The sequence below is a fragment of the Lupinus angustifolius genome, chromosome LG11, assembly GCF_001865875.1.
Source record: "Lupinus angustifolius cultivar Tanjil chromosome LG11, LupAngTanjil_v1.0, whole genome shotgun sequence".
Taxonomy (NCBI): domain Eukaryota; kingdom Viridiplantae; phylum Streptophyta; class Magnoliopsida; order Fabales; family Fabaceae; genus Lupinus; species Lupinus angustifolius.
The window spans coordinates 33,934,345-33,956,900 of NC_032019.1; the positions used below are offsets into that span (position 1 = coordinate 33,934,345).

General features: G+C 31.4%; 3 protein-coding genes and 2 long non-coding RNA genes across 7 annotated transcripts in view; 2 read left to right on the top strand and 3 right to left on the bottom strand.

Moving 5' to 3' along the window:
• On the top strand, positions 1,263-10,360 carry LOC109359479 (delta-1-pyrroline-5-carboxylate synthase-like). The gene is made up of 20 exons (XM_019604159.1): positions 1,263-1,381; positions 1,861-1,932; positions 2,994-3,097; positions 3,571-3,676; positions 3,790-3,951; positions 4,122-4,399; positions 5,189-5,339; positions 5,500-5,664; positions 5,753-5,830; positions 6,104-6,193; positions 6,363-6,449; positions 6,579-6,665; positions 6,738-6,834; positions 6,922-7,025; positions 7,174-7,249; positions 8,049-8,199; positions 8,294-8,362; positions 9,616-9,682; positions 9,772-9,842; positions 10,037-10,360. Exons 1-20 carry the CDS (start codon positions 1,322-1,324, stop codon positions 10,116-10,118), a joined length of 2,157 nt encoding a protein of 718 aa, XP_019459704.1. The 5' UTR covers positions 1,263-1,321; the 3' UTR covers positions 10,119-10,360.
• The window catches only part of LOC109360814, a 17,601-nt gene continuing 6,224 nt past the window's right edge, over positions 11,180-22,556 (bottom strand). The window contains exon 3 of the long non-coding RNA XR_002109222.1: positions 11,180-11,190. This is a non-coding gene — a long non-coding RNA (uncharacterized LOC109360814). The remainder of the gene's footprint in view (positions 11,191-22,556) is intronic.
• LOC109360811 (aldo-keto reductase family 4 member C9-like) lies at positions 11,481-14,756 on the bottom strand. 3 transcript variants are annotated; one of them, XM_019605952.1, is made up of 8 exons: positions 14,740-14,756; positions 14,238-14,415; positions 13,588-13,638; positions 13,315-13,391; positions 12,984-13,071; positions 12,610-12,885; positions 12,010-12,255; positions 11,481-11,784 (listed from the first exon to the last, which is right to left on the bottom strand). In XM_019605952.1, exons 2-8 carry the CDS (start codon positions 14,376-14,378, stop codon positions 11,698-11,700), a joined length of 966 nt encoding a protein of 321 aa, XP_019461497.1. In that variant the 5' UTR covers positions 14,379-14,415; positions 14,740-14,756; the 3' UTR covers positions 11,481-11,697. The 3 variants fall into 3 exon arrangements, with proteins under 3 accessions (XP_019461497.1, XP_019461495.1, XP_019461496.1); XM_019605950.1 differs by lacking the exon at positions 14,740-14,756 and adding an exon at positions 14,653-14,687; XM_019605951.1 differs by lacking the exon at positions 14,740-14,756 and adding an exon at positions 14,499-14,517.
• On the bottom strand, positions 16,666-20,061 carry LOC109360812 (uncharacterized protein At2g39795, mitochondrial-like). Its single transcript, XM_019605953.1, has 3 exons — positions 19,674-20,061; positions 17,124-17,461; positions 16,666-17,028 (listed from the first exon to the last, which is right to left on the bottom strand). The coding sequence occupies exons 1-3, from the start codon at positions 19,989-19,991 to the stop codon at positions 16,869-16,871; spliced, it is 816 nt and encodes a 271-aa protein (XP_019461498.1). The 5' UTR covers positions 19,992-20,061; the 3' UTR covers positions 16,666-16,868.
• The window catches only part of LOC109360813, a 17,979-nt gene continuing 15,548 nt past the window's right edge, over positions 20,126-22,556 (top strand). Inside the window, exons 1-2 of the long non-coding RNA XR_002109221.1 lie at positions 20,126-20,142; positions 21,149-21,155. This is a non-coding gene — a long non-coding RNA (uncharacterized LOC109360813). The remainder of the gene's footprint in view (positions 20,143-21,148; positions 21,156-22,556) is intronic.

The following is a 22,556-nucleotide window of genomic DNA, read 5'->3' on the forward strand; positions in this document are numbered from 1 at the left end:
AAACTTTTGACTTTTGCAATTTTTAAAATATCTGTTTTGATACTGTAAAATACAAAAGTGGAAATCTTTTATTGTATTTTACTAAAAAATTAAATAAATTACATTTAATACTTTTTCTATATAATAACAGTTTTATTATTCATTAGAGAATATTCTCACCTATTCAATATAATATGTAAATCTTGGAAAGCGACCAAAAGTTAAGCATTATATTTTCTTTCCTAATTGAAAAAAAAAATGAATCTCTTTTTCAAACGTATATATTTATTTGTTAGTATTTTACTATATTATATAATATATAATGTTATTTTTTTGGCAAGCATTGCTTCAGTGAAAAGGGAGCTTTTCAAAATAGTACCTAATGTATTAAATGGATCGTGTTTATTGTCAATTAAAGAGAAATTGATTATCATAATTTTATAAGTCATTTTACTTCTCAAACAAATCAAAAATAAATAAATTATATCACTTTTAATAATTAATTAATTTAAAAATATATCATCTTAAAAAATCACTTTAAGCTTTTAAATATGTTAGGTCACCCCTAAAAACCCTATTTGGAGAGGTCTATATTAGACACATAATCATATGAAAGAATACATGTTCAACAACAAAAATGAAGAACATCATATTTAAAAACTTCCACCAATTAAGGGCTTGATAATGTTATTTGATCTCTAATCATTTTTTTTACATTAGATAAACAAAATAAAACTAAAGATAATTAATACCTTAACGATAAGAAGTCAATTAATAAAAAAAAGTGTAATATCTATGCAACTTCACCTCAAAGATTATACAACACAATTACTATATCACCCACCAGTCATTTGTATTATTTTTTAAAAAGTCAATAATAATTAAATATGAATGATGAATAATGTCGAGTATATCTTATACTATCATAATATACATTTTTTTCTCATAAAAAATATAGGATAATGGGGAAAGATGCATGCACCTCAATCTTGTCTCTTAGCCAAATTTGGCAGTTAATAAATATATTAGAATGACTGATATTGATGAACTTTCCCTTTTCCTTCCACTTATACCTTAATCGTGTTTTAATCATCGTTGACTCACTAATAAATTAATAATATACATGTATGAATATGGGATGTAAAAAATCAATGCATACATATTAAACTGATAAGTAAATAATAGATAAAAAGTAAAAAAAAATGAAGTGGTAGTGTTCCATTTATTTAGTGATGAAAACCCTAATGTAATGTTATGTAAGCAAAATCTTTGAGGTTTTAGAATTCTAAGTTCTCCATAACATTGATTCACTTGTGTTGTGTTGTGTTCTATCTTAGTTTGCATGCCAATCATGGATCCTACTAGAGAATTTGTGAAGAGTGTTAAACGTGTTGTAGTCAAGGTCTTTTTATCATAAACCAAACATGCATTCATTTATTTGTTATGCTTCTTTTGTGAATTCTAGTTTTTGTTTACAACAACAATGTTGTTATGTGTTTTCATGTTGAAACTATGATATCTATGAGATATGTGGATGTTAATGGCACTTTCATAGTGGATTGTAGTTTTTTTTAACTCGATCAATGACCCTCAATATTCAAAACTTAGGTTAGACTTCAACTAATTCGAGTCGAACAATACTTATTTATTCAAGTCGAACAATACTCATGTAAGGGAGCGAATTTAATTTGGGTTTACAAAGTATTTTCACTACATATAATTCTAACATAATGAATGATGAAATAGGAGAATTATGAGATCTATATTGTCACTTTTATTGAATCAATGAAGCATTTAGATGTTCAAATTTATGCCCCTTTAACATAGATATTTTTTTCTTGTTCAGCAATTAACCCTTTATTTATTATGTTGTACTTGAAGGTTGGAACAGCTGTGGTCACTAGAAGTGATGGAAGATTAGCATTGGGAAGACTTGGAGATCTTTGTGAGCAGGTACACCATTTTTCTTGCACTTCCAAACTGAAATTATTTTTGTTTTTAACCGATCAATATTTTTTTACTTCATCTTTACACTTTTTTATTGATTGTGTAAATAAAGGTACAGTTTGTGTTTTGGAGTATATTTTATTTGTTTTATCATCCAAAAAAAATGATGTAAGAATGATACGTGTATAATCTTAGAATGTATTTGCCAGTCATATCACAATAATATTTATCACTCTCAAATCTTCTATTTTTTTTTTGCCTCAAAACATAGCTAGCAAACATACCCTTAATAAATAAGAAGAAGGTTATATCTTATATCCAAAAATACACAACTCGTGAGTACCCATCAAAATATTCGCAAAAATAGCTTATGAATAAGAACGGCTATCATAATATCCATCTTGTGGGTACTCACACATATATATATATATATATATATATATTTTAATTATTATATTATAGTAAATTTTAGTGGTTAGGCTATAATCATAAATTGTCATATACCTATATATTATTTAAGTAACAATTATTTTTATACATTGATTATGATAAAATATATTAAAATATATATTAAAATTAAAAATTCGTTGGTTACTCGCATATACCCACTACTCGAGTATGGGCAAGCAGGTATGGGTATATAACATCATATAAAGACTTTACAAATTAAGGAGATAGTGAATAGGGGTAGCACTTCTATGTCCTTGTTCTATTGAATGGCTACTAAACTTACAAATGCACATTTGTTTGATATTCTTCACTGGTCATGTAATCTTTGTTGGAGTAACTCTATTTCACCTCACATCTGTACAATTTCTACCATCACATTATGGATAATTCCATTAAAAAGGGTAGTCTTATGCACGAGGCTCCCACTTAGTGGGGTCTGGTGAGGATAGATGTAGGCAGTTTTCGAAGAGACTGTTTTCGGGATTTGAACCTGTGACTTCCTCATCACTATTATGGATAATCCCATTACACCCCTAAATATGAGGTGGTGTGTATATTTTGGAACTTGTAAGTGAAATTTATATTTCTGTTGAGACTGAGAACTTTCTTTCTTGCAGCTGAAGGAACTAAATAATAAGGGATATGAGGTTATATTGGTGACTTCAGGCGCAGTTGGTGTTGGCCGTCAAAGACTACGATATCGAAGATTGGCTAATAGCAGGTTTATGTCATTTCTCTTTTGATGCAGTAATCTTACATTTTATCAAGATGCATCAAATTTTCAACTAGTGATTTGTTCACACTTTCATTGCATCAATTTGTAAAAGTGACAAGAGCTTAAGTTGCTAGTGATGTTCCTATAAAAATGAGTTTTTAGTACAATATTAGAAGTAAAGGGGAAAAGGCCATCTTAATTATTATGGATTTTCTTGTATCGAACAGAACAGAAATAATGTTTTACATTGCTAAAATCATTGTGTTTCGAGAATCGAGTATGAATTCAAGTTTTTTATACCACAAGGATGCTTCCCTTTTGTAGTTTTGTTCTTTTCCATTGTTCAATTGGGATTAGACCAGCATTGTATTGAAGAGTAGGTTCAGCCAAAAAATTCATGTTTCTAACAATGGGGTAGAATTTAAGAGATAGATGAAAAAAACAATGAGCCTTAAACAAAGTTTTTACTTGTTTTGCAGCTTTTCGGATCTTCAAAGGGTACAAGGTGATGACCATGATGGAAAAGCATGTGCATCTGTTGGGCAGAGTAGTCTCATGGCTCTCTATGATACTATGTTTAGTCAGGTTCACACTAAATTACACTCTCAATATCTCTCCAACCCAACATATATATATATATATAGATATATGTCATTGTTTCGACATTGTGATGTTAATATGTCATTTGTCTGGTGCAGCTTGATGTAACTTCATCCCAACTTCTTGTGAATGATGGGTTTTTTCGGGACGCGGATTTCAGAAAACAGCTCTCAGAAACCGTGAACTCGTTATTAAATTTAAGAGTTATCCCAATTTTCAATGAAAATGATGCTGTTAGTACTAGGAAAGCACCATATGAGGTTTGCTAGTTTTCCTTACAATGTTTCATTTGAATCAGCCTCATTTGTTTCTTTACTGTTTTTAATTTATGCTTTTGATTGTTTGCTATATGTTCCTAATTTGCCTTAGTGAAAACTTAACTTTTTCCTAAAAAAAAATTGGCTTAACTTCCTTGGATTATTGTGTTCAGGATTCTTCTGGTATCTTCTGGGATAATGATAGTTTGGCTGGTCTATTGGCTCTGGAACTTAAAGCTGATCTTCTTGTTTTACTGAGTGATGTTGAAGGCCTTTATAATGGTCCTCCATCTGATCCAAAATCAAAGCTAATTCATACTTATGTTAAAGAAATACATGAATCAGAAATTACTTTTGGAGATAAGTCAAGATTGGGCAGAGGGGGTATGACTGCTAAGGTTAATGCTGCTGTTTGTGCTGCTTATGCTGGCACCCCAGTCATTATTATTAGGTACCTTCAGTTTTTTAATGTATTTTAAATTGCAGTTGCGGTCATGATTGTGGTCACAGTTATGGTTACTACGATTGTGGCCTTGCGGTGTAATTATTTTGTGATTAAAAAATATTTTTGAATTCAACACGGTCTGATGCGGCCCAAATGCAGTCCAATGCGGTTGTGTTGTGGCTCGATGCGGCCACATCATTGTTATTCGGTATCATACTGCAATTGCAGTATGATGCGGCTGTGGCGGTCATCGCAACCACAATATTATGGCTGCATCATACATAACATAAATAACTACTTTTTTATATTATTGTTGAAGGGGTCATTCTCTGTCATAAAATTGAGGACAAAGAACCATGAATAGAATGGAATGAATGATATTTTCTAATGAAAAGCTTGTAAAGGATTAATTATTTTCCTGATTGTGTGTAACTGAATCAAGGGGTGTCTCATTTTTTAAGTACAACACTGCATAGATGTTCCACCAATATCATGTTTGTTATGGAGGAAAATGATTCCATTCCATGCTCATATACTATGTTTGTTATATAAAAATAAGAAAAAAAAGATACCCTGTTATATGTTTCAATTATATCTAATATAGTTCAAACAATGTAAATAGATTATGACTTATGTTGTGAGAAATATTCATTCTGTTATCATCTTTACTCACATTCACTTTTGAACTTTAGAAAAATAAATACATGCATGTATCAAATAAGTACAAGCATGCAGCATGCATATTGATTTTTCTGTTCTTACTAACTTCAAATTGTATTTCAACTTCCTTTGAAGTGGCTGCGTTACGGACAACATCATCCGTGTTCTGCATGGAGAAAGGATTGGTACTGTCTTTCATAAAGATGCACATTTGTGGATCAACACACAGGAAGTGAGTGCGCGTGAAATGGCAGTTGCAGCACGCGATAGTTCTCGACGACTCCAGGTGAGTACACTTAAATTTATTAGATTGAAAGGCATGATTTCATTTCATCAATATCTATAATTGGAAATTTACCTTTTCATAATTTATTTTTGATTATTGCTCACACAATGAATTCAATTAGGTAGTCTTGTTCGTATTATATTGAAGTTTTTGGTTTCAGGTACTAAGTTCTGAAGAAAGGAGTCAAATATTGCTGGCAGTGGCTGATGCATTAGAGAAAAATGAAAGTATAATAAAATCTGAAAACGAAGCTGATATCGTTGCTGCAGAGGAAGCTGGATATGAGAAATCGCTCGTATCACGTTTAGCTCTGAAGCCGGAAAAGGTAAGAACTTAATTGGTTACTTAGTTATCAAAGCTAAATAACCCCAAGTGTTAGCATGTTTGTCTGACCATGAGTTTTGTATTTTCAGATCTCTAGTCTTGTTAGGTCCGTTCGCATGCTTGCAGACATGGAAGAACCCATTGGTCAGATTTTGAAGAGAACTGAGGTCAAATCCCTTTTATAACTCTGTCATTATCCACTTGATAAGTAACATGTAAAATTGGTTCTTTGATATTGTAAAATTCAGAAGTTTTCATATTTACTAGTTTAAAGTATGTAATATGTTTCTAAAATTTAACTTTTGCAATTATTCAATAACAAGTTCATAATGACTTTAATATTGTTTCTGCTTTTGATAAAATAATGAAAAATGCAATCAAAACTTTTATCCTACTGTTTAACACGCATTTGACATTTTTTATCAATGCTCTATTTCCAGCTAGCAGATAATCTCACCCTGGAGAAAATAACATGTCCTTTGGGTGTCATCCTGATTATATTCGAGTCTCGGCCTGATGCCCTTGTCCAGGTTAAGAAAAGATACCTATTTCTTCTTTTCCATTCCGCTCTTTCAATAAGTACAACCAAAGTTTATAAATAACTTATTCTTTGTCAACTTTTACTCATTAAGTTGTTAGAATTTTGTATAGTTGTATTTAGTATTGATCTTTCAGATATTTTCTTGAATGGATTTATAGATAGCTGCATTGGCAATTCGAAGTGGCAATGGTTTACTGCTTAAAGGAGGAAAGGAAGCCAAACGATCGAACGAAATCTTACACAAGGTTTGTCTATTTATTTAAGGCCTTCGTGCTTTTCGATTCATCTCAATCCAAATAGTTTGTTGTTTCTTTTTCGTACTTTTTGCGGTAAATTTATTTCCATTTTTTATTCACATTTCTTCATCGTTGCAGGTCATTACTTCAGCATTTCCTGATACAGTTGGTGACAAACTTATCGGGCTTGTGACTTCAAGAGAAGCAATTCCAGATCTACTCAAGGTGGATATACAAGTAAAACTCTTAAAATTTACTTGTCTAAGCTGATTTTTAACTACCCATACTCTGTTGCAGCTCAATGACGTGATAGATCTCGTAGTCCCCCGAGGCAGCAATAAGCTTGTTTCTCAAATCAAGGACACAACCAAGATTCCTGTTCTTGGTCATTCTGGTAATATATATACACATATAGGTTTCCTACTTTGTGCTTACAATTACAAACGAGAATTCCGTAAAATTGTCTTTTTTTTTCATGCAGATGGGATATGTCATGTATATGTTGACAAATCAGCTAATATTGATATAGCAAAGAAGATTGTTAAGGATGCAAAGACTGATTATCCTGCAGCCTGCAACGCAATGGTAATTACAGTTTATATCCTTTGTAATGCCTTCACTAATATATGATCATTTAAATTCACTCATCTTGGTTTTTCCTCAATTTTCATTCATGATTTGAATTGAATCTAAAGACTGTGCTCACTAAAATATTGTGTGCTAATGTTCTTAGGAAACCCTTCTCATACACAAGGATCTGTCAAGTAATGGTGGACTTGATCAACTTGTTACTGAACTCAAAATTGAAGGTTTGACTGCAGTTGCAAATGGATTTATAATGAGCAAAACACATTCAAATTGGATTTCTTATTTTCTTTTTAAACCCTTCTTGGCTTCTTTTTATATCCTTTACATGATCAGAAGAATTTTGATGTTAGATTATAGTGATTTTTTTAATTTTCTTGAACGACAATCGCATTTTTGTAGTGATTTTAAGATAATTAGTCTAGTGGATTAACTTTGAATTGGTTTTTCTCAAAACAATACAGAATATGTCCTAAAACAAGCTTTTTTGGGGGCAGGGGTGGAGTTACTCCTATGGATAATATGTACTTTGAGATTATTCTTGATTATAGCAATGAAAGCTAAGTGTTTGGTTAGAAATATAGGTAAGAGAAAAAGTGAACTATCATTATAAGGAGTTGAAGGTGACCATTTTCTTCATAGGTTATCAGTTTCAGAGTTGATAAAGCTAATAATAAGTTGTTTTCTGTTTTTTTTGGTACTACCAAGGGTATCTCCTCACCCTATGGATAAGGAACTAATCCTTTTCAGGGTGTGTGGTTGCCTCTCCCAACAAGTGTTGCTCCCAGGAACCGAATTATTGACCCTTTGGTCTTTCTAAGGATCTAACGGGGCTTTACACCACTAGACTAACGCGTTGTTGGTAGATGTTTTCAGTTTATTTTGCTGCCGTATGTTCAAATAGAGTAATTTTATTTTTGTAATGATTGAACGGGTATCGATATTGAAAACCATGCTGTTAAACTGGAAAACTTGTATAAATAGGTACACTATAGCTGCTGCAAACTAATAATATATTTGTAGGTGTTGAATTGTATGGTGGACCAAGAGCAAGTGCCTTACTAAATATTCCAGAAACAAGCTCCTTCCATCATGAGTATAGTTCACTGGCTCTCGCAATTGAGATCGTAGATGATGTATTTGCTGCTATCGAACACATACATGAATACGGAAGGCATGTTGGATTCGTCTGCATGATTATCATTTTGAATCTCTATATCATTAACATTATTATGCTAAGTCTGTTACTTTCTTTCCTGTTTCTGCAGTTCTCATACTGAATGCATTGTTACCGAAGACGCTGAAGTTGCTGAAGCTTTCTTACATCAAGTTGATAGGTAAGTCTAGATTTTTTTCCTCATATTGTTTGATCCTTTGATATCATGTGTAGTGCAACAAATACTATTGTAATGTGATGATATAATGGTTTACTTCAAATGCCTGCTGAAATTTGTTCACTAACCTCTTTGATTTCAAAAAGTTTGATACATTATTCTTATGATTGGGTATAAGTTTATAACATACATCCAAACATATAACTCTTGTTTGATGTTTTTCTTATTTTACATATGCATATTATGATAAAAAAAATTGTTTTCCCATCAAATTGGTACTGTATAGGTAAGGATTCAGAAGACATTGAATGCAATAATCAAATAGCTATGTGTATTTAGAATTTAATGAAGAGAACTTCATAACTGATTTTTATAATTCTTATTTCTTAAAATATTTATCCTGAGGTGGGATGGAATAGAATCATGTTTTGAAAGAATGTAACTTGTTTTTATATCTTTTGTTAGGAAACTGAACAGATGCAGTGTTCATCTTCACTTTTTGTTCATAAAGTTCTAATTGAAAATTTGCTTCTTTTTTCATATGTTTTCTTAATCAAGTAAATAAGTATGTAAATATTATATTGTAATAAATATAATATTGATAATATATCTCACTTTCTCCCACTTCTTTTAGTTTCTTTGAATTTAGATCCTATAATGTGCATAGTGCACTTCTGGAGAGTAAAGTGTGAAGTTGATAACTGTTGATATAAGAAGAATCAAAGGTCTAGAATTTTGTAAATAGACCTATATAAAATGATAGAACTAAATGTTGTGTTGTAAACTACAATACTGAACAAAATATCCTTACATAAATGAAGACTTTGCCATAGTTGAGTACTTGAGTAGCCATATCAAGATGGACATAATCCAGAATGAGATCATTAGGAAAAAAGTTGGAGTGACTTAAATCCAACACTTGCTTTAGCGGTAGACAATGGTCACAAACTCAATCCGTATAGTCGACGGAAATGAATTATGAAAAAGCATTATGATGTCGTTCAATTCATATAATCGATCCAACCTAGTGAGGGTAAAGCTTGGTGGTTGTTGTTATTGTTATTGTTGTCTTTCTCTACCATTTTCGAACATGCATTATGGACACTTATCATATTTCATTTTTGGTGGAAATCATCTATTGAAAATAACACTTTGGTTCAATATTTTTCTACTCATAACTGCTCTATGAATAAGTATTTTTCCTGGCTTAATGTTGCTGAATGTGTTATATGCATTTTTGCTTGATGCACAAACAGTGCTGCTGTATTCCACAATGCAAGTACAAGGTTTTGTGACGGAGCACGCTTCGGTCTCGGTGCAGAGGTATCATATCTTCCAGAATTCATATTGTAATAGCAGCATGGTTATTTTTATACTCTCAATTGTTCATGGTTTTACTGATTGCTGATCAGGTTGGAATAAGCACAAGCCGAATTCATGCTCGAGGTCCCGTAGGGGTAGAGGGATTGTTAACAACTAAATGGTATGGAATCCTGCAATGTCTCTTGGTTTAAATTGTACTGAGGGCTTTGTTATCTTTTTAAATTGTCCATGACAAACATTTTTAGTAATATTTTTTCAAATTCTGAAGTTTTTCATGACCTTGTCTTCATTCATGATTTATTTTTTAATATATAGTTACATTAAGCTAGACTAAAATCATACAATATGATGCAGGATCCTGAGAGGGAATGGGCAGGTGGTAGATGCTGATCATGGGGTCACTTATACTCACAAGGAATTGCCACTAAAAGCATAACTTTGCATCCATATAGAGATTAGTCACTACAAGCTACTTTGGTCTATGGTTTATTTTTGTGCATTTTATGAATCCAGAAGCTTTTTCTGTTCTATTTTAATACACAGAAGAGATGAGTCACGGTGCAATAGTAAGGTTGTTTGCCTTGTAACCTAGAGGTAATGGATTCAAATCCTAAGAACAATCTCTTTGTTTATAAGGGTAAGGTTATTTACATCTACCCTTCTCAGGACTCACTAAGTGGAAACCTTGTGCATTGAGCCATCTTATTTTATTTAAATACACAGACTTTTGTGATGCTCATGCTTTATAATCTTAATTACTTTTTATTCTCCTCTATAGGGTTTTTTGTTATGTGGAGTATGATCAAGGAAAGAAAATAATCCCATGATTGATAATAATATGTACTTTGTTGCTCATCTATAATGTACTGCTTGAGATTGTAAAACATGCAATGCAGTGACAAATACAAATATAAGTTCTACAAGAGATGTAATTCTTCTTAGTATTATCATGAACATGGGCTAGAAAGTAATGGTGTCATTTAAAGATTCTTACCACAAAATACAAGCACTATATGAGTCATAAAAAGAGTACTCGTCTTTTTACTGAATTATAGTATGAATATATACCAACTTCCGTTCAATTCCTGAGAATGACACTTGTTGGGAAAGACATTCACGCACCCAAAAAAGAATTAATTCCTCACCTATAGGGTGAGTGGATACGCTTAGTTATACAGAAAATAAGACTGCTTGGGTATGCAGTAGTAACATGCCATTCTCTTACCTGTGGTTTGTGCTAATGGGGTTGAAACTCATACGTCGTGCGGAGGATCTTATGCATGTTAGTGGAGAATCACATACACTTTCTGTTGATCAATGACTATTATCCAAATACCCAGTTTAACATTATGATCCATCTGTAAAAGTGTAAAGAGGACTTCTTTGATGTAGCCGTGGCTTTGGTTCTAGTTTTGATGGGATAATAAACAAGGTGAGGCATTTCTGTTCTGAAATAAGTCTTCTAATGGTATAATTTTTTGAATGATTATGTTCTTCCAATTTCACCACTCAACAAACCAAGTGAAAACTTATGAATCAACTCCATATTAGTAAATGATGGCCCAATGTATAAGGTTTTCACCTAACGCGGTCTGAGGTGGCTAGATGCATGTAACCTTACACTTGCAAACGAATAAACTTCTTCTAAAACTGACTCTATATCTTTTAATATTTTGATTCCACCACACAACAAATTAAAGAGGACCAAATGATGCCTACAATTTATTTTACAACCTGCTTTTATAAAACTGCAAGCTACTTCAGCTGCCATTTTCTGGTAAAATGAAAAACTCAGACATAAAAGGAAACAGAAAACTGAAGTAGTGAGTCAATTTTTCTTATGTTCATATATGAAGATTCACATTTAACCTGTAGGGAGAGGGTTGATTCTCTAGGACAATATAAATGTTCCTAGAAGGAAGACGTTCCTTCAATTTTCATTAGGCAATAAAAATTCAAATGTCTAAATACATGCCAAGCTTCTTCTATATAGGTAATGAGAAATACTGTGGACTTCATATTTCTCCATCCCACAATTCTTCAAGACTTTTGTAAGGACTGCAAGTTTCATGGACTGCGAAGTCCCCTCGAAGTAACCTTTGCTGCAAGAAACAACGAAGAAATGAATAAACGGATTAAAAACAATCAAGCATTTATCTCACTAGGTAGGGTCAGCTACATGGATCGAACGACGCCATAATGCTCTATTGTAAATCATGTTCATTGACAAAACATTGATCTCTAAGTCAAACTGGTTAAAAACAATGTCATATATTAACACGAGTCTAATAATGATTGATTTGAATGTTTCCAAAAGGCATACAAACCTGGTGAATCTGTGAGAATTTTGAGAAAAGCTCTGGAGGGATGGACCAATCAAATAAGCTAAGGTTCTCTTTGATCCTAGATTCATTTACACTCTTTGGAAGAACACTGTGACCACTTTGGATTCCCCACCGTAGAGCCACTTGTGCTGGCGACTTGTTAAGTTTTTCAGCAATTTCAATCAACACTGGTTCCTTCAAGATTTCTCCCTTTACCCATGACCCTGGAGAACCTAAAGGAGAATATGCCTGCAATGAAGCATTCGTTGTTAGCAAATACAAGCAACAATTTGACAAAACTTCAATGGTGTCCTTCAACAATTTCACTGATTCTTGTACATTGCTTTGAAAACAAGAAACAAAATGAAAATAATGGGGCATTGTTGTAACTATTAGCAAAAGCAGAAAATGAAGACAAAAAAACATTTTCGCGAACCAAATAGACCCTTACATCTATAACAACTATTATACATGTTCTATTTTCATTTCAAAACAGCACTACAAGCGCCGAAGGAACAACAATTAAGTTTTTTTCTAGCAACGTTAGCTCAATCGCATAAATATAGGACCAGAAGAGATCATTCGGATCAGATAGAGTAATACTGTGAGATGAACGTCGGTTGACTTGCACAAATTGTGAAGAGCAGGTTGCTGCCAGACAGGGTGGCATTCAACTTGGTTAACTGCTGGTGGAATCTTAGCACATCTGATTATGTCTTGCAGCTTCTTGGTCGAAAAGTTGCTCACCCCAATCGCACGTGCCTGACCCGAGGCATATAAACCTTCCATTGCATTCCATGTCTCTTCAAGACATAAGGGAGCCATGATCTCAGGATCCCAACCTCTTGAACCTGGTTTCGTCCTAAAAGGCCAATGCATCTGTGACAAAATAATTTAATATCGAAACCATCACATTTCATACAACCATCTTCAATTTCAGCGTTATCGCAGAGGAAGGTTAAAATCAAGAACCATACAAGATATAGATCGATGTAGTCAAGCTGCAGGTCCTCTAAAGTCCTAGTCAGTGCCTTCGACACATCTTCGGGTGCACAATCACTGATCCTGTATGGAATAAAAATTCAAGGCAACCTCAGGAAATTCCTTACTCTTGACAGAAATGTACCACATCCAAATTTAATTGCAGCATTTTTAAGGTTTATCTCCAATTTTCCTTGCATCTAAATTAAAACTTTCATTAAATTGAATAAATAATTAGAATCCATATTAATTTCTCTCAAGTACATCAAAAGATTGACTCCTAAAAAGTGAGGTCAATTGAGAACAAGAACTAGTCCAAATACATACCATAGTTTTGATGTGATGAACATTTCGCTGCGCTGTACTACCCCGGTAGAAAAAAGTGTCTTCAGTGCCTCCCCTATCTGCATAAAATACAAACTAAGAAAGCCATAGCAAACAAAGCAAAGTGGTAGAAGCACTCATCCATCTCATAGTAAAAAAACATGCTAACTCTTCTGTCCAAATTACTGACCAGAAAGTTCTGTGTCTCAGATTTTTCTATTTGATATATATATATAAACTTATACATTACACACAGGATTAGGGAACAAAATTTACCTCTTTTTCATTGTCATATACCCGAGCACAATCTATATGTCTGTATCCAGCCTGCATATAGAATTGGACAAATTTAATCAAAGCAAACAATTAGCACATGAAATGTTTGAAATTAGTGTGCCGAAATCTCATATTGGTAAAAGAAATAGTTAAGTGAAGAGTATATAAAGGATAAGACTCAGCCTAGTTGCATTAAGGTTATTATTGGTCAAGAGGTGGCATTAGACCCACATTTTTTGTTTCTTGCTTATCTCATTCATGGATATCTCCATTACTTTTGGGTTTTCTGTGTCGCCTAACAATTGGTATCAGATAAAGTCGAAAAGGCTTATTGTCTTAAGATTTTGAATCAAGATTTTTGTGGCTTCTCGGTTAGCTCATTGTTTTAAATTGCAGACCACATAGGCCGTAATTGTGGTAAACACAACATATTGGGTTCTCCATTCTCTTGCTACCCCTCAACCCCAATAGAGAACTAAGAAACAAACCCACTTAGTGGGCTCTGGGATGGTAGATATATGTAGTCTTATCCCCGCAAGCGGATAGGCCGTTTCCAGGATTCGAATCTGTGACCTCATGATCACTAAGTAACAACCTTAGCATCACGTGAAACTAAGAAATAAAAGACACAAAATGCAAAGAGATCACACCTTAACTGCAGCAATAACAGCATTACCCACAACAAAAGGAGGAGCTTTCCATGTTCCAAGACCAACAGAAGGCATCTTTGCACCAGTATTCAGATCAAAATGTAAACATTTATTTTCACTTTCTTTCTCCATATTCTCCATTACACAATTCAATCCAAAATTTACAACATACACAAATCTGAAAAACAAAAAAAAACAAGAATAACAATAATCAAACTTTTAATCCAAAATAATAACAAAAAAATGAACAACATAACACACCCTTATTGAGCCTAATTGAAATAGATTGATGGATCTTAATGTCCCCTAATTATAAGATCATTATAATTGATATAAATTATTGAAGCAAATATATATATTTATGTATGGTATGTGACATGGAACAAATGTGTAGGCAAAAAAAAAGGATCATTACATAAGTGTTGACAAGAACATAGGAAAAACCAATGAATAAATTTGAAAAGAAAAGAAGAAGTAAAGAGATAAGGGAAATTGTTCTTACCCATGTGACCAAGTCAACAACAATGCCAAATAGATTGTACACAACTTTATCTATTTTATATTACTTTCTCAATAATCTATTATCCTATTAATTAATTATTGATCTTTTAAATAATTAATTTATTAATTAATTGGCATCATTATTCCACATATCCCTCTTTATAAGAGATTGTTCATATATTTAAAATAAAATTGGACTCAAAAGTATTTATTCATTTAATTCACCATGATCAGATTTTTAGTTTAATATTTTCTAAAATAGATAATTGAGAGAGTTTGATTAATAAGAGCAAAATTTGTTGGTGGTAAAGTCACACACCTCAACCAATAAGACATTGGTCTAATAATTTAAGGTCCGTTAAATTTATAAGGAGACTAAAAAGTAAATAGTGTAATTTTTGTGAGTAACATTTATTGAAATAGGTGACTATGAATCTGAAAAAAATTAATTTCTTATTAAAACTGAGAAAGTACCTTCCTTATATTAAAAAAAAATCACACCTTCAAATAAAATTTTTACAATGAATGTTGATAGATAGGTCATCTAAAGTAATTGCATTCATTATTAGTAGCGTGTGAATATATATTTTGTGTTTCTTATTTTATAATTTTAAATATTAAATTTATATTTTTTATTTTAGAGAATTAGAATTTATTTAATAGACATATTTCATGTTATAATTTTTGTACTTATTATAATATCCAATTTAAATTGAGATGTATTAATTATAATTATATAAAATTATATGATTATATTTAAAAATAAAAAATATTAAAAACAAAATAAGAAAGTAAAATTATGGTAGTAGTTATTTCAAGTTTTGTTTTATGTATTATAAATAGATTAAATAAAAAGGAAAAACTTACGTGGGGTGCTTTTGTTTTGGGGAACACGTGGCTGGCTTTTGTTTTTGGGAAACACACGTGGCGTGCTTTTTGTGATATTTTATACTCATTTGCACTATTTATACACATTAACTTTTACCCTTTTCAATGGAACATTTAACTGTTTAAGTCGGTGTGTTTTATAAAATAAAATCTCATTTATTTCAATTTCAATAAGTATTCAAATTTGGATATTAAGTATGACGTTAATATATATTTATATATAAATAATGAGATTAAACTTAATCTTAATTGTTATTGTATTAAAATTGAAGTAAAGATCTATTTTGATCTTCTAAAATTTAACATATACAAATTTGGCCACTCAAAAATGAAAATTTTAACTTCAAATAAAGGAAATTAATTTTGTAAGTTTAATATCTATACAAATACATATATAATTTTGTTATATAGTTAGCATATCACATTAACTATTTATTATTTTGTATAAGAAAATCAGTAATTATCAACACATAAATAAAAATATCTTATTATAAATAGGATATATATCTATTGTCTCACTCTTTTGTATTAAAAATATAATTGGCCAAAAAATATTTAATAATTACAAATTTAACTCAAATAAATTTATTTCAATTAATCCTAAGTAATAGTACATGAAATGTTACAAAGAATGAAAGAACATATGCTCATAACTAATTGAAATGATTATATGCTTACATATTTTAATGGTAGGGTAGTGGCTGCCTTATCAAGAAAAAGGTTCATGCCTTGATTCTTAAGTGTAATATCAAGTAAAAAATTATACACAATCATTACATTATTCATCATTCATTTTGATAACTTTTTTTATAATAAGAATATATAAAATTCATACATTTTCGGTACATCCATCTTTTTCCATTGATTCTTTGGTGTGATGAATATGTTTTTTGAGTCATATACAATAATACTAAGGAATAGCTAAGATGCATTGCATAGCAGTACTACGGTGAAGAACAATTAACCACCTGCTTTCAAGACTGAAGAACAAACGACCAATACTAACACAAGTCTCAATTGACTGAAGGGTGAAGCTAACCAACAAAATGACAACCTTAAAATTGCTTTCACCAACCCACTTTTCTTATAATTATAAGTTTTATTCAAACAATCATCACGATAAACAACATCAACTAAGCCTTAGTCGCTGTAGGTGCGAAATCCTCGTGACTAACACACGCAAGAATATGCTTGTACAACATTTCATAGTCTCGATCGTAAAAAGTATATAGTTTTTTAAAATCATTTCTCAATGAAGTTCTTCAAGTTCTTCAGCCAATCCAAGTATTCATTGTTGTCTTTGCTGAACATGTATTCCTGCAAAAAGTTTGTTGTGCTAGGCTTGATACCTCGGATCTCGAGATACTTGTGAAAAGCCTTTTGCAGATTTTCATCCAAATCACTGTAAAATGAATGGAACAGGAATATTCAGAAAATTGAAAATGGGCATTATTAAATGTCATAATTTCATAACGCCATATATGACTAAATGCTTACGTGAAGTCAGGTCCCTCATATGCAAGCTGTTCTTCGGAATCTTCAGGTTGCTTTACCGACAAGCTATCGATGGAAACCTCGTCAGGGAAAGCAGTCACGCCAAATTCCAGACTCACTCCATTTCCTCCTTTGAAAACACTCACAACTAAAGGAATGCTAGTTCCGTAATCATTCTTCTCGCCCTCATGATCATCCTCGTCTTCATTTTCCTCGGGCGCTACATTAGGGATGTCAACTTGAACTTTGATAGTTTCATCCTGATATTGTCTCTTAAGTTGTATGGTTCTTTCACCAGGGTTGTCCTCAATCTCAAAAGGAAAATCATCTGGGATTTCAACCTGTAAAAGTTATAGACAAAATGCGATCAACTTAATAGATGAACTGTAAATACTAGAAGCAATTTTATCGAACAAACGGCCAATTAAATAAACCCAAACAATTATGCCTGACTATAACCGCATTGGATACTTCTCTTCAAGGGGAAAATAACTCCGTATTATATTTTATTTGTCAAAATAAGACATTTGAGCACCAAGCAAACTCATCAGCAAATGACCATACAATTACAGGTAAATCATAACAGGAAGGTTGACTCCAAAAGGCTGTTATTGCCATCCATTTTCTCACAACAAAGATAACATATACAGTTTGACAAATATTATGATGTTCTCTCATATTCATACCATATCTCCGAAGAGAGGGAAAATATTAAAAAAAAAAACTCCATTTCAGCCCATAGAAAACTGCACTCAAAACTATAGAAATATTGTTATACACATATAATTTATAGCACTCCACCTCAATGTACATTCAATTTTCAAAAGCAAGTACCAATGACCAATCTAATCTGAAAGTAGATTTTAAAAAAGAAAATTGATACAAGAAAACTGAATCTACTGTGAAAGCCATCTGGTAAAAATTTGTTATGAGAAAGTTTATATAACCACAAAGAGATTTGAAATAATTTGAGAAATTAAAGAACCACCGATCAAATTTGGGGAGTGAAAGAAAATCTGGAAGCACATCTTTTGTCCCAAAAAGTGTACCACTCCATGTACCACCCTCTTGCGATTGGTTGAAAAATATATTTAAGTTAAAAAATTAATAATTAAGTATTTTTCTGATCAATCACAAGTGGTGGCATCATTTTTGGGACAGAAGATGTCATCCGAGAAAGTTTATATGTGAAAACCCAGGAAAAAAACTTGACCTTTAGCCTAATTTTCACATAACACCACATCAGAGTTGCATAAGCAATACAATCAGGTCAAACCATCTAATTAAATGGTAAGTAACTAAAAACGGGAGAATCTCATAAACTATCATACACAGAAAACTCAAGCATACTAATAGAGAATCAAAGACAGAGAATACTAAACTAGTAAATATAACATGGAGAGCTAGAAATATAAGGAAAACAAGATCAAAATTAAAAAAAAGGTCACCTGAAAAGCTTATTTTAAACCATAATAAAAAGGTTAAATGCTTAAAGGCAGAAATGCACAAAGGCAGTCCCTGAAAACTTTATTAAACTATAATATCTGTCATAATGTCAATGAAGACAACAATAGTCTTAAAGAGCAAATAAATCAAAATGAGTAGTAGATAAAGACAAGAAAGCTCTAAATCACGGGTATACCAAAACTGAAAGCATAAATGTACCAGGTTTGTGCCAGGTACTGGAGGTAGGCATAGGCAGGTATGTACCAATTTATTTATTTATAGTAATGCTTGAATGTTGCGATGTTGATGAACAATTTCGATATTGCAGTTTCTTATTGTGAGAAATTTAATTGCCATGCTTATCAATTTAAGCTCATTTTATGTCATATGTTACGGATAAATTGGTGGTTTTTATAATTTATAGCGACAAACATGTACCTTGGATTGACGGAAAATGTCATATTGCGTATCAGTATGGGGTACTGGCATAATACCAGTATCCTTGATAACTAAGCAAGAAAGATAGAAACTGCAATGCAACCACCCCAATTTTGTGGAAAATGGCACATCACGCCCCGTTAACCCTAGAGGGCAAAATGAAACAGAATGAACTCATAACCTATTTAAACTCTTAACTATTTCACTTTAATCATATCAATTATCAACAAAACACAGAGAACAGCACATCAATGAAAACCACCAACAGCAAACAAGTACTTTCACAATTTCTACAACACAAGAGAAACATAAGCAAAATTCACTACCAACAACCAAACCTCATCCCCCACTAATCAAACGACATCATCACGCGAAATCAATAAGGGAAAAATAAAATTACTTGCACACCCATCTTCTAGTAATTTTTTCTCTAACTAGGAAAAAAGCAAAATTATCATTTTAGTCACAGATTATACGTTTAATGACTTCACAGTTTCAGGATCTAAAATGAAATTTCTAAAAACTACTATTGTTGTTACAGATGCTAATAATTTCACACCAAAAAAAACGAACTTTCACATGGAAAATGCAAAGGTGAAGCCAAAGACACAAACTTTGAAGAAAATCACAACGAATAAACAATAAAAAGAGATTTAAAGAAAACATTACTTGACGCTGCGCCTTATCATCTTCGAAAGCGCATTTGATCTCAGAATCGAGGACTTGAACGAGATTATCGTCTGCGTTGGTCTTCGTTGCGAAGTTCTTACACTCAATTGTTGTTATCCTCATATGAGAGAGGTTAACATTTCCAAAGCGATTGAAGAGAAGAGTGTGGAAGTTTCTGGAAGAAGAAGATGCTGATACTGATGATGATGATGTAAGGGCACTGCGTGATGCTAGTGGTAACACGGATGAGGCGGCGCGTCGTGATGCTAAAGATAACACGGTGGAGGAGGCGCGGCGGAGCACGGCGTAGATAGCCATTGAGGTGGCGGAGGGTTTTAAGGAAAAGAGAAATGGGGCAAAGGTTTACTGCTAGGGTTTTGGCCTTATTGATATACTCACTTAGGTTTTGTAAATCTATACTTTATTTAGGTGTAGTGATGTATTCCTTAGATCGACCATAAGATTAAAAGTTGATAATTTTTTAGAATAACACTTATTATAAAGTCATCGCCACCTCAACAGATTTTGGAATTAGTTTCTTATCCAAAAGGATGAGGAGAAACCATTGGTACTAAAAATCTATAATTTATATCTTATTTATAAATGCAACTACTTCAAGCTAAATATAAAGTAGAGATGATTTTTCATATCTAAAATGATGAAGAAACTTTTGATAATACCAAAAAATCTATACTTTATTATTTATTTATAAATACAATTACTTTAAGCTAGATTATAAAATACAGATGATTTTTTTATAAGAATTAGTGTGAATGAAAAACACATATTTCATAATTATTTATAACATTGATATATATATATATATATATTTTAATTTAATTTTTTTACACTGTAATTCATAATAATATTCACACGTATTATTTTTAATTTAAAAATTAATAATAATTAAGATTCATTTTGCCGTTTATTTTGATTTTCAAAATAGTTTGGGTCCAAAATGAAAAGATAGGGCCTAAAAGTGTCTCTCTTTGCTTATATTGGGACTACCATATGACTAACTAGGGCTATAACCTATTTCAAAATGACAAAAAAAAAATATAGTAAAAATTTGTTAAAATATTAAATATCATATATTATTTTTGTTATTTAATCATCATTATATCTCAAATATAAATAATAAGGTTGATGGTTTAATTCTTAGAAATGATATTTATTGGGCATGATAACCATAAATCTTAAAGAGATTACTTTCTTATCTTAAAAGGTAGATAAATATTCTTGATAATACCAAAAATATAAATAATACTAAATGGTGTTAATAGGGAATGGACTATACATGTCCCTTGTATCAAGGGCTTTTCTAATTTTTTGACTCTTTTTTTTTACTTTGCGACCCACTTGGCCCTGTGTGTAGTAATTGAAAATGTATAGAATGTATATAGATATTATTTTTAAAATTAGTTCATGTAGATGGAGTTAACAAGTTCAACTAAGTAGTTGACAAAAATCATTAGCATCAAAGTCAAATCACCATATTGATGTCATAAAGTGATAAAATTAACAATAATATGTTGATTTAGTGATATAGAGTCTTATTAAATCTTTACATAAATTAAAAATAAATAATTTAATTCCTTATAACAATATTTGTTAAGAGAAATAGTTATTAGTTCATTACTCATGAATCATGATTATAAAGCAAAATTAATTGAACTGATAAATCTTTATGCATTTGTCTTTAATGAGCAATAGGTTCCTACTTTTTGTCTTTCTTTCTAAAATGTTGACTTTTCTTAATTGAGTTTCATATTGAATAAAATAATTATAATTTTTTATTTTGTACCATTAACTACAATAAAAATAGTAAACATGTGATGGAATAATTTTTTTCATTATTTTGTATATTAAATGTGTCATTTTCAAATATAAAACTATTTTTTTATTACTCATCCTGAATTCTAAAACCAAACATATCATGAAAAACAAAAGTTAATTCAAAGGTTATTAGTTTAGCACAAAGCAAGTTCACCAATTAGAAGATACTAGCGTGTTGACAGGCACTACCGTGTCTGTCAACCCGCTTTCCTATTGTTTGTGATGTGTATTCTACATATTAAGTTGTATTATATATTGTAATTTGTACTTGAATATATTATATATTCGTTTGATGTAATTGTTCAATCTTAAAGAAAGGATGCATATACAATTGTGTTCATCAAGAATAGAGTCTTGTCATCTTCACTTAATTTTATTTTCTAGTGTGTTGACATGTACTACTGTGTGTGTCAACCCGCTTTCATATTGTTTATAACGTGTAGTCTGGATGTTTTAAATGTCAAATATTCACATACTCTTACTCAATTGCATATATTGTGACCAATGCAATATATTTCATGCATTCCTATTTTTTAATTTAATGGATATATATTGTGACCAATGCAATAGATTTACTCAATAGATTTTAATTAATTAGATAAAAAAATTAATTAGATAAAAAATCACTTTTATATGTAGAATACACATTACAAACGATATGAAATCGGGTTGACAGACCCGGTAGTGCCTGTTAGAATGCTAGAAAATAAAATTAAGTGAAGATATCAAGACTCTATTCTTGAACACAATTATATATGCATCCTTTCTTTAAGATTGAACAATTACCTTAAACGAATATATATTCAACTACAAATTACAATATATAATACAACTTAATATGTAGAATACATACCCATTACAAACAATAGGAAAGCGGGTTGACATGCACTACTGTGCCTCTCAATACGCTAGTAAAGATAAAAATAGAAGTTATAAAATATGAAATAAATGTTTATTGATATAAGTATATATAAATATGAAATTAGAAGTTATAAAATAAATTTAGAAAGTTATAAAATATGAAATAAATGTTTATTAATATAAGTA

Coding starts and splice junctions, on each gene's coding strand:
- LOC109360812 (XM_019605953.1), bottom strand. CDS start 19,991: ATGGCTATCTACGCCGTGCTCCGCCGCGCCTCCTCCACCGTGTTATCT. Junction 17,462..19,673: donor ATGATAAGGCGCAGCGTCAA/GTAATGTTTTCT, acceptor TAACTTTTACAG/GTTGAAATCCCAGATGATTT. Junction 17,029..17,123: donor TATGAGGGACCTGACTTCAC/GTAAGCATTTAG, acceptor TTCATTTTACAG/TGATTTGGATGAAAATCTGC.
- LOC109359479 (XM_019604159.1), top strand. CDS start 1,322: ATGCCAATCATGGATCCTACTAGAGAATTTGTGAAGAGTGTTAAACGT. Junction 5,340..5,499: donor ATAGTTCTCGACGACTCCAG/GTGAGTACACTT, acceptor TTTTGGTTTCAG/GTACTAAGTTCTGAAGAAAG. Junction 6,835..6,921: donor TCCTGTTCTTGGTCATTCTG/GTAATATATATA, acceptor TTTTTCATGCAG/ATGGGATATGTCATGTATAT.
- LOC109360811 (XM_019605950.1), bottom strand. CDS start 14,672: ATGTTCTTGTCAACACTTAT. Junction 12,256..12,609: donor CAACCGACGTTCATCTCACA/GTATTACTCTAT, acceptor GCTTCATTGCAG/GCATATTCTCCTTTAGGTTC. Junction 11,785..12,009: donor AATTCTCACAGATTCACCAG/GTTTGTATGCCT, acceptor TGTTTCTTGCAG/CAAAGGTTACTTCGAGGGGA.